Source organism: Alosa alosa, chromosome 6, assembly GCF_017589495.1.
Source record: "Alosa alosa isolate M-15738 ecotype Scorff River chromosome 6, AALO_Geno_1.1, whole genome shotgun sequence".
Taxonomy (NCBI): domain Eukaryota; kingdom Metazoa; phylum Chordata; class Actinopteri; order Clupeiformes; family Clupeidae; genus Alosa; species Alosa alosa.
In genome coordinates, this window is record NC_063194.1 from 10,347,996 (window position 1) to 10,362,612 (window position 14,617).

The following is a 14,617-nucleotide window of genomic DNA, read 5'->3' on the forward strand; positions in this document are numbered from 1 at the left end:
TCCATAGATCCGTTTCCATATGCTAGCAATTGTCCAGATAGCTAATTTCAAGGTTTTCTTCCTCAAAAGACCATGGCTCATGCCTGCAGAAAACTAGCAGGCTAACTTAATTAGATCCATTGAGTGTTTTTACCTAAGAGATCACTGCACAACCATGGTAACTTGCAACAGCATCATGGTCACAAACAGGATAGATTTGATAGATATCTCAAACGTACATATTAGCACATTATTACATAAAGGAGACATATCACTATACCAAAGCAATCCTGTAAAAACCAATGTCATTTCCAGGAGTAGCCTATGAGGCGACCCCTCAGGAAGCAGCACTGAGATGTTCTTTCAGGTTTGTCATGACACTCTCTTACATAACAAAACATACTTACTCAAGCGAATTGTCGCCAAGTGTCGTTTCAGTGTTATGAAAATATAATTACTGATGATGTGAAGAGCATTTATCACTCCATTGCCCCTCTTTTCGATGGTCTTCTTCCTGCAACACGGCAACTGACGGCAACACGGCAGTACACTATGGAGTTACTTCCTCTCGCGCTGACACGACAATGCAACGTCAATGAGTTCTCGGTATACATGGCTGCGTAGCTTTTGCGCATATCGTATCGTATCGGTCAGCCCAGAGCCATAGAAAAAGATTGTTTATCTACCGCTCTGGGTCAGCCACTCAAAAAGCAAGTAGCCTAGTAATTTCGCTAGTAGGTGATGATGCCTATGAATAATAATACATATATAGATTCGTTTTCAATAAATATACAAGTGCCTAAATAAATATCAAGTTTTTGAGACAACATTGTGTCTTGTCAACCAAAGTCAAGAATGTTTTTGGAGGGTAGTCAGCCCATAGACTAGCCTAGAAATCTAGACGCACCCTAGCGGCAGCAAATTACATTTGCTTCCAGGGCTACCCATAGGTTGTGCAGCCTCAAACATGCAGTGCTAAGCGGTATGTATTTTATACAGTCTATGATGTAGTAGGCCGATGTTGGTAGCAAGCTGATACAGACCATAGACTGTATACAGTCTATGGTACAGACAGACACATTTTGATATCTGAGATTATTTTATTTTCCAGGAGAGATATGAGGCATTTTGTGTGCACAATAGTTGGATTTGTATATAGAGTTTATAAAACAAAATAACAATAACATAAAATAATAAATACAAAAAAATGAAATTGGTTGTAAGCAGTTGTAAAACAAACTATAGGCTACTTGGAATATAGATTTTTACATAGTTTTCTGTGTGCCTTGGTTGAATGCAATGAGAAAAAACAAATAGGCCTAGAATCCAACAAAAGTCTGCATAATTTTGGTCACCCAATATTTTTTTATCAGCCCACCTTAAGTAGGCTAGGCTAGAACTAGCCTGGCCCTCAAATATATTTAAAGACTTATTTAGTAGGGCAAAGAGGGAAATAGATCATAAGAAAACAGAAATAAGATGATAAATTTAGAACTGTGAATCCTACGACTGTAGAATAACGAGACCAAAGTTGGGGCACCTCCAGCATGTAGGCCTATAGGCTAGGCTATATAGACCTGATCCTAGATGTTGCCAGTTCAGTGCATTCAGGGCTAACAGATGGCTTCATTTTCAAATTTCTGTATGGCAAAATATAGGTTACTATTAATCAATAAAGTTACACTGTAGCTTATAAACTGAGGTGCAGGATTTTTTGATGTTCTGAAAATGTTGGTCCAGATGAAGTTCCCAATGAGTTTATCTTGATTCCAGGCTTCCAATATATTATGAGACTTGACTTTCAGATAGTATTAAGGGGTTCACCCATACATACACTCGATGAGGTTGTAACTGTGTATCTATATGGAGCCTCATAATTTCTGAATTGTATTGCAATTAATTATCTGTGTGTATCTCGGTGTATGCTCTGTTCGTGTTTTTGTGTGTATGTGATCCCTGAATGACAACTGATTCGATACTGATAGTTGATTGATACCGATAGTTAATTGATTTCTCTCTCGTATCTTTGCAGGTGTTGTGTATTCTGCATTGCCTGTGCCGGTAACAGTAATGCTATGTTCAGGTAAAGTATATTATTTGCACCTTTGGCCCTTGGATTAGGATTGCTAAATTGCTCATGGAGGTCTTTATTACCAAAATCCTGATATGAAAAGCCAAGCACAAGCTAGTACATCCAGCTATTTTTTTTATTAAAACTTTATTGAACATCAAGTGTTCAAAGTGATATAAAAACACAGTAAAGCCCAAAGGCTTGTTTCCATTGTGGTCCTCAGGATGTTAGGGGACTAACAGCACATGGACTATCTGGTGTTCTGTTGATCTGCATTTAAACAGCAAAAGAATTGGTAATCACATGCAGAAAGAATTCAAATTTAGACTTTAAAGTCACTAGGCAAAGCAGATGCACGATTGTATTCGCAAAGAATTTGCAGAACTCCATGAAGTGCACTTGAGTTATGATAGTATATGAACAACTCCGGCTGAATGAAACTGCTCTTTATTTGGCAACAGCTGAGTGGTCAACACACATTTGAGGCACAATATGAAAAAAAAAAAAACTTCAGGGGCTTCAGGTCAAGAGAAACCCCAAAAAACAGAAATCCACCAAAACTTATCAAAAATGTAAATACAAGAGTATTACACTGAGAGCATACTTTCGGAGCCCAATAGTGAGAATGTATTCAAAAGGCACACAAACATACTGAACGTAATAAACAAAGCCATCTGTTCTAACTTACTAAAGAGAAAACATGACAATGTAAAAAAAAAAACAAAAAAAAACACATTTTTAAGGCACATATTCCTCAAATCTAGTGCTGGACACTGAAACATCAGCTATCAATAAAGAACAAGACGGATGGTTTCTTAAGATGCGAAATAATGAGGGGGCAGAATTTCCATATAGAAACCTATATGCCCTGGTATTAATCATCTTTTTGTAATTGAATTTCAGAACGAACAATATAACTCTTACCATAAATTTGACTTTCAGACATTGCATAGACTTACCAGATACCAGAACTCCTGACGAAAATGAAAGATACAGTGTTTTCTACTGTGCACAAAGTGACTTCAGTGGGAAACAGCACTTAAGGTGACAAATGGCACTGAGTTATAATGGCAACTTCCAGTGACTGGCATACAGAATAATCCACAGGTTTTAAGCATATCCCTAATTTGTTCAGTGGTCTAATAGCTGTGCCAACAGCTTAAGGCCTCTTTGGTGGCATTTAAAATAGGGCAATGGACTAGTCCCTCTATTTTGCCTAAACATATTGTCTAAACATATTTAACATGTGCTTTGTGATCATGCTCTCATGTGCCTTCCTGTCAACAATTCTCAAGAATATTTCATTTAGAATTGCAGTATCACTCCAATGATATTTAAGTAGTTTACAGCAAACAAACGCAATATGTACAAGCATATGTACTCCCTCATTAGAAAACAAATTAATGATAAGGACTGAAGGATGATTAAACAATACATTCATCTACGGCGTTACAGAACCCTTAAACAAGGAAAAAAAATAACTTTGAAATCTATTAACTGTAACTAAAGGGTGAGAGAAGCTTACTACTTTAATCATAAGAGTTAATTAAATCTTGTTATTCTTTATATCAAATCTGATTACCTTGCAATCAAAGGTGGCAGTGAGCTAAGAGGCAAATTTGGCTTGTCAGTAGTAGTGTCCACACCCCACACTCTGTTGTCTACTAACGCCCAACTGAAAAAGCAGCACAAACCGTTCGCCTTCTCTCACAACACATGCAGACACTGGTGGCTTGCCGTTTTCAGGGCGTACAAGTGTATAAATAAAGGCGATGAAGGAAAACAAAGCACACATTTACCCTTGGAAGAAAGTGAGCACACCGGCGTATAAGCACACCCAATCTCTCTCTCACACACACACACGAACACACACACACTGTGCAGCGTTTCAGCCGGGGCTTGAAGCAGTGCAAGAAAGAGGCACCAGCAGTGGAGTGCGACCATCAGTCGCCGTCGCTCAGCTGCTCTTCATTTGAGACCACTCCCTGCCCGCCGCCAAGTCACGTGACCAGCCGGCTTTCCACTCAGTAATTTGGCGGGGTGTACTCTGTTCCTCCCGGCATCTGATTTTGGCCGAAGGGCGACTGCTGGTAGCCCTGAGGCGGGTAAGGGGTGCTGTGGTCTTGCGCAGGGTCAGTGTAGCTGGAGGACAGCTCGGTCACGCCCTGCTGGTAGCGCAGCAGTGAGAAGTAGGCCAACACAGCCTGGGAAAGAGGGCACGGGTCACTCAACGGCTCATCATCACAGCCCAATTAACACACAGTTCTGGGACTGAATGCTCACCTTGTACTCAAGTAAGTTCTAATTATGGTCCTTCATTTAATATTGCCATGAGTACATAATCAGCATTTTCTCAATAGTACTCAATAGTAAAACCTCAACTGGGAAAACCTCTATTCATATTCACACATACACAGTTGTATTTATACATGTAAATTCTAGGTAATTCTGGTATATGCAAGTTTAATGAAAGACCAGAAGTTCCAGTGGAAAGCTCATAGCTAAATAACAAATACTTCTTTCAATTTTCAACCTATTGAGATAAAAGTGTAATAACATGTCATTTCCACAGGAAACGTTTGCCAAACTATAGATCAGTGACTGAGTTAACATGACTAGGGACAATATAAGAGAGATAAGGAGGTGCAAGAGAAAGAGAGGTGAACGGAGGAGTCGGGATTACCCAGCAAGCAATGGAGAAGAAGGAGAAGGCGATGGCAGCTCGGGCCGCATCAGCAGGAAAATGGTCTGTTTCTATTGTGTGAGACCACTGATTGGCCAACAGACAGAAACACACAAACCACAAGAACGTCCACGCACCTGAGGAATAAAAGGAGCCAAAGGGGGAGTTAGTCTCTCAACTGCACTTGACCGCAGATCAACTTTCATACGTGAGACAAGATTAACAACTTGAAAGACTGCTTTACAGTGCCCTCCACACAACTATTGGCACCCCTGGTAAAGTAAAAAAGAGGTATTTAAAAAAAAAAAAACATTTTTATGCAATTTACCTTGGTGTCACAATGAAAACAATGAGGAAAAATCTAATCTTGGAAGGTAAGGAAATTTATTCTGGAGAAGCAAAAAAACAACTCATATTTTTGACAAAAAGACAATTGCCACAATTATTGCCACCCCTGCATTTAATACTTATATTAAGTATTGTTATATTAAGCCTCTCTTTCCCAATCAAACAGCTTGTAATCTTCCTCTACGGCTTCCCATAAAGTTGGAGAATACAAGGTGAGGGATTTTAGACCATTCCTCTGTACAACATCTCTCCTGGTCATCCAGAATCATAGGTCCGGACTTCTGCATTTTCCTCTTTGACTCACCCCACTGTTTTTCCTTTGAGTTTAGATCAGGGCACTGAGATGGCAATGGCAGAAGCTGGATTTTATGATCATTTACATTTGTGGAATGGAATAACATTTAGGCTATTAACATTTAAGCATTTTTAGATTTAAGATATAGACAAGAGCAACAACAATAGAATAACATTCAAGCTATTTTTTTATTTTTATTTATATTTTTTTCAACATTTAACACATTCAAGCTATTAAAGGGATATTCCACCATTTGGGGAATTACACTCATTTTCCACCTCCCCTTGAGTTAACAATTGATTTTTACCTTTCTCCAGTTCATCCAGCCGTTCTCTGAGTCTAGCGATACCACTTTTAGCTCCAGCCTAGCATAGATCATTGAATCTGATTAGACCGTTAGCTTCTCGCCTCCTAGCATCACGTTTAAAGGGACACCAGGCAACATTTTCGTGTTAATTAATCATCTTCGTAAGTCGGTATATGGTTAAATGACTCATTACAGGGTGAATGAAGATTCTCTCGCCCGCCCCTACTGCCTGTAGGAAGAATATCCCACTTGCAAATTCGGTGTATCCTACCCGCCGACCTTCAGTCTCACAAAGTCTCAGACATCGCGAGAAGCAGGATCAGTTTACATCCTGCATCCCCAGCAGGCTAATGAAACACTAGTGATTGTTGCAAACGTGTGAATAATGGCAGAGCCTGAGGCTTGCACATGTATCGACACGTACATACGATAGGGGGAGCTTCGTAGAGAAAAAGCATCAGGCTTGCCTGGTATCCCTTTAAAAGTGACTAAGATATCCGGTCATTTTCCTATTTAAAACTTGTCTCCTCTCAAGTTAGAAAGTGTAATAAGACCAACGGAAAATGAAACGTGGCGATTTTCTAGGCTGATTTGACATGGAACTATACTGTCATTCCAGCGTAATAATCATGGAACACCATGGGCGCAGCAGCACAATGATATCATGCAGCACCTGAAAATAGTCCTCGTAGGCTAACTTCCAGCAACAAGGTTGAGCTGCAGATGAATTTGAAATTAGTGACTGGATTATCACGCCTGAATGACAGTATAGTTCCATGTCAAATCAGCCTCGAAAAATCGCTATGTTTCATTTTCCGTTGGTCTTATTACACGTTTTAAATAGGAAAATTGCCGGAAATCTTTTTAACTTTTAAACGTGATGCTAGCAGGCGAGATGCTAATGAACGGCTGGATGAAGTGGAGAAAGGTAAAAATCAATTGTTAACTCAAGGGGAGGTGGAAAATGAGTGTAATTCCCCAAATGGTGGAATATCCCTTTAACATTTAAGCATCTTAACATTTAAACTACAAGGCTACAGCTACAGCCTTAGAATAACATTTAACTACAGTGCAGAGGAAAATATAAATAGGAGTTTATCACTGTATCTGTCAATACCAGTCCTAGAGGATAGGAGTGCCTACATATTAAGTACTAGTAGCAGTATGGAGGAGGGTAAGGGGTAGAAGAGGAGATAGAAGAGAAGAGAGGGAAGTGGAGTGGGTGGAGGGAAGAGGGGAACGAGTGTGGGCGTATTAAGGAGCTTGCACACTGCTCCAACAAATACCAACAAACTCCAACATTCTAAAGTTGGCAGCTCTTGGTGGTAGTCTTTAGAACAGGGGTGTCAAACTCATATCAGGCAGTGGGCCGGACTTGTTGGAATGAGACCTCACGGGGGCCGTCATTGTCGTGGTCATTATCATTCTTCTGCATGGGTATAAGAGTGTTGATAGATGATATACTTCTTTACTATACCCACTTATGAGCAAACTAGTACAAGTCATGTACTGCTGTCGTATACCGCTGTTTTCCTCTTAAAATACCTTACATCCATGTCAGTTTTTTCCGCTACTTCCTTCTTGAGGATGGTTAATTTATCATATCATAGAGATATTGCTTATTACGCAACTGGATGTAAATATCTTTTTTTTCTCTGGGGGCCACCTGAATCTTGCTGGCGGGCCTGATCTGGCCCCCGGGCCTTATGTTTGACACCCCTGCTTTAGAATGTTCATAAAACCAACTGTCATGTCAAACTCTTAACGACTCCAAACAGACGGCCGGCCCACACCGACCCAACTGTTGGTGTTTGTTGGCGTTGGCGCAGTGTGCAAGCTCCTTAAGGCAGTGTCTCTCAAACTTTTTTTCTGGGGACCCACTTTTTTTAAAAATGACAGACTATCGCGACCCAACTCGTGACTGTGGTAGTTAACAAACTAGATCAGTGGTTCTCAAACTTTTTCTTTCATTCCCCACTTTGATCAAGGGGGCATTCTCGAGCCCCAACTGTCCCTCATCGCTCTAAGAAAGTGGTAGATCAAGCTTAAAATTGTTAAATTTATTGAAATAATGACAAGTTCTAAATATATCCTCTTCAACAGAGTTAAAATCAGCTGGTGCTGCAGATATAATAATAAATAAATATATAAAACACACATATTTCTGTTTTCCAGCAACATATTAGGAAGCATAGGCCATTTTACAGCATTGTACAATATGAAATACCAACATGCTGCATTAAATGGATCCATAATCCGGTCATACTGAGCACCGCTGGTTGGGAAATATTTTTGAAATAAACTTTGCAGGGATGTGATGTAGGCCTACTGTTTAATACATGGGATCACAAGAGTGGCTCCCAATCAGACATTTCAGCGATTTCGCTCCAGAAATCTCAAAGGCATAATACTGTCGCGATCGAGGCTGTCCCATACTCAAGTTTTTGGTGAATGCAGTAATCTTATTTGCTAGTTGAGGTAGGTGCTTGTCTTTTGCCTTGTAACTGGACATTTAACTCAAATGTATCGCTAAGATATATCAAATATATCGCTAAGATAGGCCAGCTTCACAAGAAATGTTCATTAGTGAACGTGGCTTGCAGATTCAAACATGCGCTCTTGCTCCAAGAAGAGGCTTACTCGAGCTCAAACACGCGTAGCGACAGCACTTTACCTCGAAAGCCACCTTGCCTTGCTGTGAAACAGTACAGCCTTTTGGTCAGCTACCATCTCTTCATAGAAGCGGAGAATAGATGCGCTTTTAAGGGCTGGGTTTTGATGAAATTCCCCACTCTCACAACAACGTTCAAAATCTCATGTAGGTCGGGACTAACTAAGCTGCCTTGACACGAGCGCTTCCCTGTGAATAACACAGTGCGTCCATTGCGCATCGGGTGCTACCTGGGCCCAGGCTACAGATAAAAAAAATAAAATAAAATGTTTTTCACGTCAGTTCGCGCCCCACCTGGAAACGCTGTCTTAAGGTGTGTGAGGTTGTCAGAAGCGCTAGGAGAGGAGGTATTCTTGGAGGAGTTGTGTCTTCAAGAGTTTTTTGAAGATAGAGAGGGCTGTTTTGAAGATAGAGAGGGACAACAATTTTTTGTCTTGACCTTGACATGTGTTTTGGTTTACTGACCTCTGGTGACCCCAAAGTAACACTGTTTTCTGTAACTCTCCAATAGGGATTCTTATGGATTTTTTTTTTTTTGCCTCTCTTACCATCCTCCTCACTGTGTGCGGAGACAAGATAAACATGGATCTTTGTCCAAGTACCTACGTTTTATAACCATTCCCTGACTTACAAAGGTCAACACACTTTCCTTTTATTTGAATGTATTCTCGTCTTTTCAATGTTGAAAAAATGACTGCAGGATTTCACCTCTGTGTCACTTTATTTTCGTACTTTAATGAAAAAGGAAAAGTCATGCATTACTGCTAAACATTCACAGACACTCTGATTGACACAAATAAGTTATACAGTGCCTTGCTAAAGTATTCACCCTTATGCTAAAGTTGACTAAAAAGAGGAATAAAAATCCATCTTTTGGAAATTGATCTTAATGTGTTAATTAAAAAAAATTATATTGTGAAATGGTGTTATTTCAGTTAACCTATTAGCTGAGCTCAATGCAAATCAAACCAGCTAATAGGCTAACTGAAATAACACCATGTCAATCTCTAGGTATGGTGAAGGGTATGTGATTATGTGGGGCTATTTTAATTCCAAAGGCCAAGGGAACTTTATCAGGATGCATAATATCCTGGATCCATGAAATAACTGGCCTTTAAAAATAAAAATGTGCCTGCCTCTATGGGAATTCAACACAGGTTTAATACTTATGCACCCTGTATTTTAAACATTTATTTATTTACGATATATTATTCATTCACAAAGAAAATTGGTGTCCTTAAAGGTTGGATTTTTCCTCATTTTTTAAATTAAGGCATTAAGATCCATTTCCAAAAGATGAATTTTTTATTCCTCTTTTTAGTCAACTTTACCATGGGGTGAATAATGTTGCAATACACTGTAAATGGAAAAAAGCTTCTATTACATTTTGTTTATAAGACTTTCTAGGGATGCCAATAATTGTGGCATGTGTTTTTGTAAAACAAAAAGGTTGGATTTTTCCTTATTGTTTTCATTGTGAGATTACGATAAATCACTCAAAGATTTTTTTTTATATCCCTGTTTTTTGTCAACTTTACCAGGGGTGCCAAAAATTGTGGAGGGCACTGTAGATATGACTGTAAATTAACATAATACTTTTCTTTCAAATGATACGGAGATCTCTTACCAGAGAAGATTAGATCGGCCATGACAATCATCTTCCTCTCCTTGGCATTGCTCGTCTGATGTAAATAAACGTCCAGCACTAGGAAGGCCACACATGCGAGAAAGGCCAGCACACCAATACCCACTGCGTAGCTGCAGGCGCTGTCATTCGTATTGAACATGCACTTTTCCTGCGGGTCCTTATCTGTATTCACATAGCCCTCTGCTGTGATAGTGGCAAACACCACGATGGCGCAGAGCTGTGGAACATACATAAGACTTCTCAACAGCCGAAAACAAATTTTATTTAATTTATGAGAAACGCTTTAAAAAACTACTACATTAGCCCAATCTCACATAATGAAGACTTGCTGAATAGGCCTTTGTGTAGATTTTGCCATTGTGTAGCATTTACTCATATCATACACAACTCTCCAGCTCTAGCTCACACAAATGAAACAATGCAGAATTAACAGAGGAACGTGGATGCATAGGTAGGGAGGAACGAGGAAGGAAAAGAGGAAGAACGTGAGAAATGGCTTAGAGAACTTTTCTATTTAATGAGGACCATACTATCTTTAGCCCCATTGCTGCAGAGGTGGTGTGAGAAACAACAATAAGATAAGCTAGTGCAGCAAATTTGAAACTACTCTGTAAGCTCAGCACAATCAGGACCATCAAAAGGGAAATAGGCAAATTGCATCCTGATGCTTCTCTTTGTGCAGAATTCCCTGTGAATGTTGTGTGGTGAATTGGTAGTAGTGCAGTAGTGACTTTTAGTGTTTAAGATTTATCGTCATTTCACGACTATTAATCAAGGTTTATACATTGTTTTTGTTAAATTTCTTCAGCTATGAGGTTAATACATGGGGCGGGCTATACATGGGAATGCATTTTTTTTCTTCATTCTGATTCATTGGGATATTGGGCACTGAGGTTAATACACGGGTGCAGTTAATACATGTTTTAGTATTATTTGCTTAAAACACTGTTCTGTGGTTTATACACAATGCGGCTAATACAAGGGACATTACTCTATCTTGTCACTAAATGTGCAGTTGATGTCATTATTTTCCCCTTTTCTAAATTAGCACTCAAAGTAAAATTATACAATATGGGTTACTGAAGATAACTGGATAATGCCACTCATTATCCTGAAAGACTTTGTAACAGGGAAAAAAACACAACCCATGGAGCCAGGCATGTTAGCTAATCACTTCTGTTTAAGATCCAAAATTGTCAGTTTACATTTGTGACAATCATTCTAAAGTTGTGAACAGTCTAATAGACACAAGGATTTTAACTACAGGCTTTGCCCTTTAAAGCAGCAGAATATGATTTAAAAACAAAAAAACAAGCTAACTGTAACTGTTTCCATTGGAAGGTGGTCACTGCAAAATCAAACAGCCACCCATGTCTGATGTCTCTTAGCAAAGGATAGACAACCACACTTTCTCTGTGGAGGATGTGGCTATAAGCAACAGATTACTTTTACACCAAAGATCTTAGAATCTTGGTTTACAGAGGTCAATGGTTATTTGCCCATCTGATTGAAGCTGCATCGTGCTTTTGTAATTATTATGATGTAATGTTCCGTATTAACGTTACATTACGGTTTTTGTACAAATCAGAGAATTAATCTGGACTTTTTTTTTTATTATTATTAAACAAATCACGCTAGGAAATGTTAGGGGAAAACCGAACTAAACCACTGACGAGAAGTGAGACACAGCGACAGTTCACGTGAAGGAAAAAAAACCGTCTAACGTTACGTTCTGGTTGACATTGGTTAAGGGGAAGCCATTTTTTTGATGATTTTCCAATGTTTATCTAAATTATCCTTCATGCAACCAGTTGAGAAAAGTTTCACACACTTTGACAGTAGCATTCACGAGATTATGTTCCGCACGAAAACGTATATACCCCTTGCAATTAGTATGTAAAATAGTAACTAACTTAATGTAATTACTAACGTTATTCCTAAATTAAAATATATATTTTTGCCTTGGGATTTAACTTCGTTAACTTTAGCTTACGTTACTGTCAACGTTAAAGTTGCACATTCAGTGTGTTGGTCTGACGTTCCAAATCAGTAACTTAACGTTGATGTTGTTGTAAACACTATAACCTTACTATGAAATGTTGGAAGCTGTCTGGTCCCTCACTTATTAGCAAACTGTCACGAGGTAATAATCTCAAGTTACAATGGCTGTCAAACGTCGCAAAAGTAACATATCCGTAGCTAGGTAGCTAACACGGTAGGCAAAGTTGCCTGGTCATCTATCCAGCCAACTGAGCTAGCAATGCTAGTAATGCTTTCCAGTTTCCACCTTTAAACATGTTTCAGTTATTTGGTTGATGTTGGTGTCAAACATGAGTTGAGCCAAGTAACAACGTTACTTACAAAAGTTGGCTAAGTTAGGTAGCAGAGAGAGAGAGATGGTGACTCACCCAACTCAACAGGCGGACAACAGTTTGAGGTTGTTTAACAAAACCCAATAAGTCGAAGGAACCTCCTGCCAGCGAGGCCCCATATGCACCGGACTCCATACCTGCAGATAAACAGTGGTGTTGCTTTACAGCCAAGCCTTGAAATGTAATTGTTGAGAATTGGAATTTGTGCGAGAGCTTGTCAAATGACTTGCTTGTCTGTTCTGGTTTTCGTTTCCTCAGTCACAGCTGCCGTTGAACCACCCCTCTGAACAACACGTCACTTGTCACTGACGTTTCGTGCTGATCCAGGATCGGTCGCTTTGCCTACAACTCCGAGCAACAACTTTAGCCACTTTCGATTTGCCATTTTGATCAAGGCTGTGCTTAATCATCATAGGAAATAATATGAAGATGCATTGCTTTGGTTTAATATTCTATGAAAAGAAAAATTAAACCAAATGCATATGCTTCAACTCAGATTGGTGATCAATGATGTCTTTATGTCTGAGAACTGCTCCACCACCCTCATTAAACAAGAGAGCATACAAAGGACTGTGTCGAGCCAAGCCTGGTTAATAATCAAACTGCTTTTTCTTGACTGCCATCTTAACCGGACATAAACTCTTATCCGTCAGATCAAGATAATAGGAACAATCATCTTGTTAGTCTTAGAGACCCTCTACCAGACAATAGGCCGAGACCAACTGGTTGATTTTCTATTTTTCATCAAATTTTTTGTTGTTTTAAAGATTCGTCTTTTTGTTAGGCTGCGTTTTTTCACCCTATCTATTTTGACTCGACAGTCACTGATAGTCATAGCCTTCACAGTTGTTGAAAGAGAGCTGAACTTATTTCAAAGTAGGCCTATTTAGCCTTCTTTTTTACAATAATATTTCTCTCAAAATCTGAGTGGGTTAGGCAGCAGGTTATCTGACTGTATGATTGATTCTCGACAGTGTCAGCATGTGGTAGGCGCCCACATGCCTATAGTCTGTGCCCAATGCCCTGAATATCGTCGACCTTGTCCCATTTTGTGTGTGAAAAGAAGGCTGTGTGTTTCCATACTAGACTGTATCACTATAAAATTTCCAAGGAAACTTTAAGAATCCTGTAGTGTGCAAGCAAGGTCAAGAAAATTATGCAAGTCGGTGCACTCCCAATATTTATCTCTGGGTGGTGCTGCAGTATAAAGAGAAAATGAGAACCAAAATGATTTTTCAGACTTGTGAGGTCTGCTGTTCAGCCCCTGAAGGGATTTCTTTTCTGTTCATTGCTTTTTGTGAGAGTGTTTCTACTTATCTCAGTAAGGGAAATAAATCAAGAGGCTATGTTGAGTACATATGTCTTCTGAAGGCCTAAACAGAGCCCAGCCAAAAACTCCAATAAAATTTTGATCAACTTTGATCAGCTATGACCATGCAGGATCCAGACCAAATGTGACAATGTTGCTACATACTATTCCTATTGATGTACCAGCATGCAATTTGAGCCTCCTACATGGTTTAGTTCTTGTGCTTTGGGCTTGTGAACTTTGACAAAAAAAAGAGGCCGAACAAAATCGACACCCCCCTCCCCCTGTAAAATTGGCTGTATCTTGGAAAGTATTGATCTTACATAAAAGTAATTTTACAGCGTGTCTCCTGGGTAACATAGGTACACCTGGTAATTTTTTCAGAATTTTTTGAGACCTAAGTGCGTGGGCCCTGGTTGAATTGACGTGGAATGACCCCTATGGGAATGAAACTGTTAGGTTGTTCTGGAGGTGATTGTCCTGTAACGCCTCCCAGAGGGCAGTAGCTGGAAGGTGTAGTGTGCAGGGTGGGTGATATCAGAGATTATCTTGTGGGCTCTGCGTAGTGTCCGTTTGTGGTGGAGTGATTCAATGGTAGGTGAACCAATGACTTTGGATGCTCTGTTGATGATGCACTGTAGTTTCTTCCGGGAGAGTGTGTCAAGACTGCCAAACCAGACTGTGATGGATGTGGTGAGGATGCCTTCAACGATGGCTGTGTAAGCGGAGCAGAAGATGAGACCTTACTCTGAACTTCTTGAGCTGTCGGAGATGGAAAAGTCTTTGCTGGGCTTTTTTGTAGATGTGATCTGGACTAGACTCTGCCTTCCTTTTCATCAAACAGCACACCTTTCAATGAAATCCTAATTGTTGGTAGTACACAGTATCTAACCCTCATTCCTCAGAGCTCTCACATGACATGTTTCCAATAAAA

At 39.6% G+C, this 14,617-nt stretch overlaps 2 protein-coding genes across 5 annotated transcripts in view; both read right to left on the reverse strand.

The window, feature by feature from the left end:
- The window catches only part of cant1a (calcium activated nucleotidase 1a), an 8,757-nt gene extending 8,153 nt beyond the window's left edge, over window positions 1-604 (reverse strand). Inside the window, exon 1 of one of the 3 annotated variants that reach the window (XM_048246746.1) lies at window positions 387-604. In XM_048246746.1, coding sequence (XP_048102703.1) covers window position 387 — 1 coding nt within the window. In that variant the 5' untranslated portion in view covers window positions 388-604. Of the gene's footprint in view, window positions 326-386 lie in introns of those variants that run through there. The other 2 variants (XM_048246749.1, XM_048246747.1) reach the window with 2 other exon arrangements.
- Window positions 605-2,481: 1,877 nt separating this feature from the next.
- On the reverse strand, window positions 2,482-12,722 carry syngr2a (synaptogyrin 2a). 2 transcript variants are annotated; one of them, XM_048246800.1, is made up of 5 exons: window positions 12,605-12,722; window positions 12,411-12,511; window positions 9,982-10,219; window positions 4,734-4,870; window positions 2,482-4,254 (listed from the first exon to the last, which is right to left on the reverse strand). In XM_048246800.1, exons 2-5 carry the CDS (start codon window positions 12,507-12,509, stop codon window positions 4,075-4,077), a joined length of 654 nt encoding a protein of 217 aa, XP_048102757.1. In that variant the 5' UTR covers window positions 12,510-12,511; window positions 12,605-12,722; the 3' UTR covers window positions 2,482-4,074. The 2 variants fall into 2 exon arrangements, with proteins under 2 accessions (XP_048102757.1, XP_048102756.1); XM_048246799.1 differs by having other exon boundaries at window positions 12,411-12,660.
- Window positions 12,723-14,617: the final 1,895 nt, after the last annotated feature.

Coding starts and splice junctions, on each gene's coding strand:
- syngr2a (XM_048246800.1), bottom strand. CDS start 12,509: ATGGAGTCCGGTGCATATGGGGCCTCGCTGGCAGGAGGTTCCTTCGAC. Junction 10,220..12,410: donor TTGTCCGCCTGTTGAGTTGG/GTGAGTCACCAT, acceptor TATGTTCCACAG/CTCTGCGCCATCGTGGTGTT. Junction 4,255..4,733: donor TCTTCTCCATTGCTTGCTGG/GTAATCCCGACT, acceptor CCTCTTTCCCAG/GCTGTGTTGGCCTACTTCTC.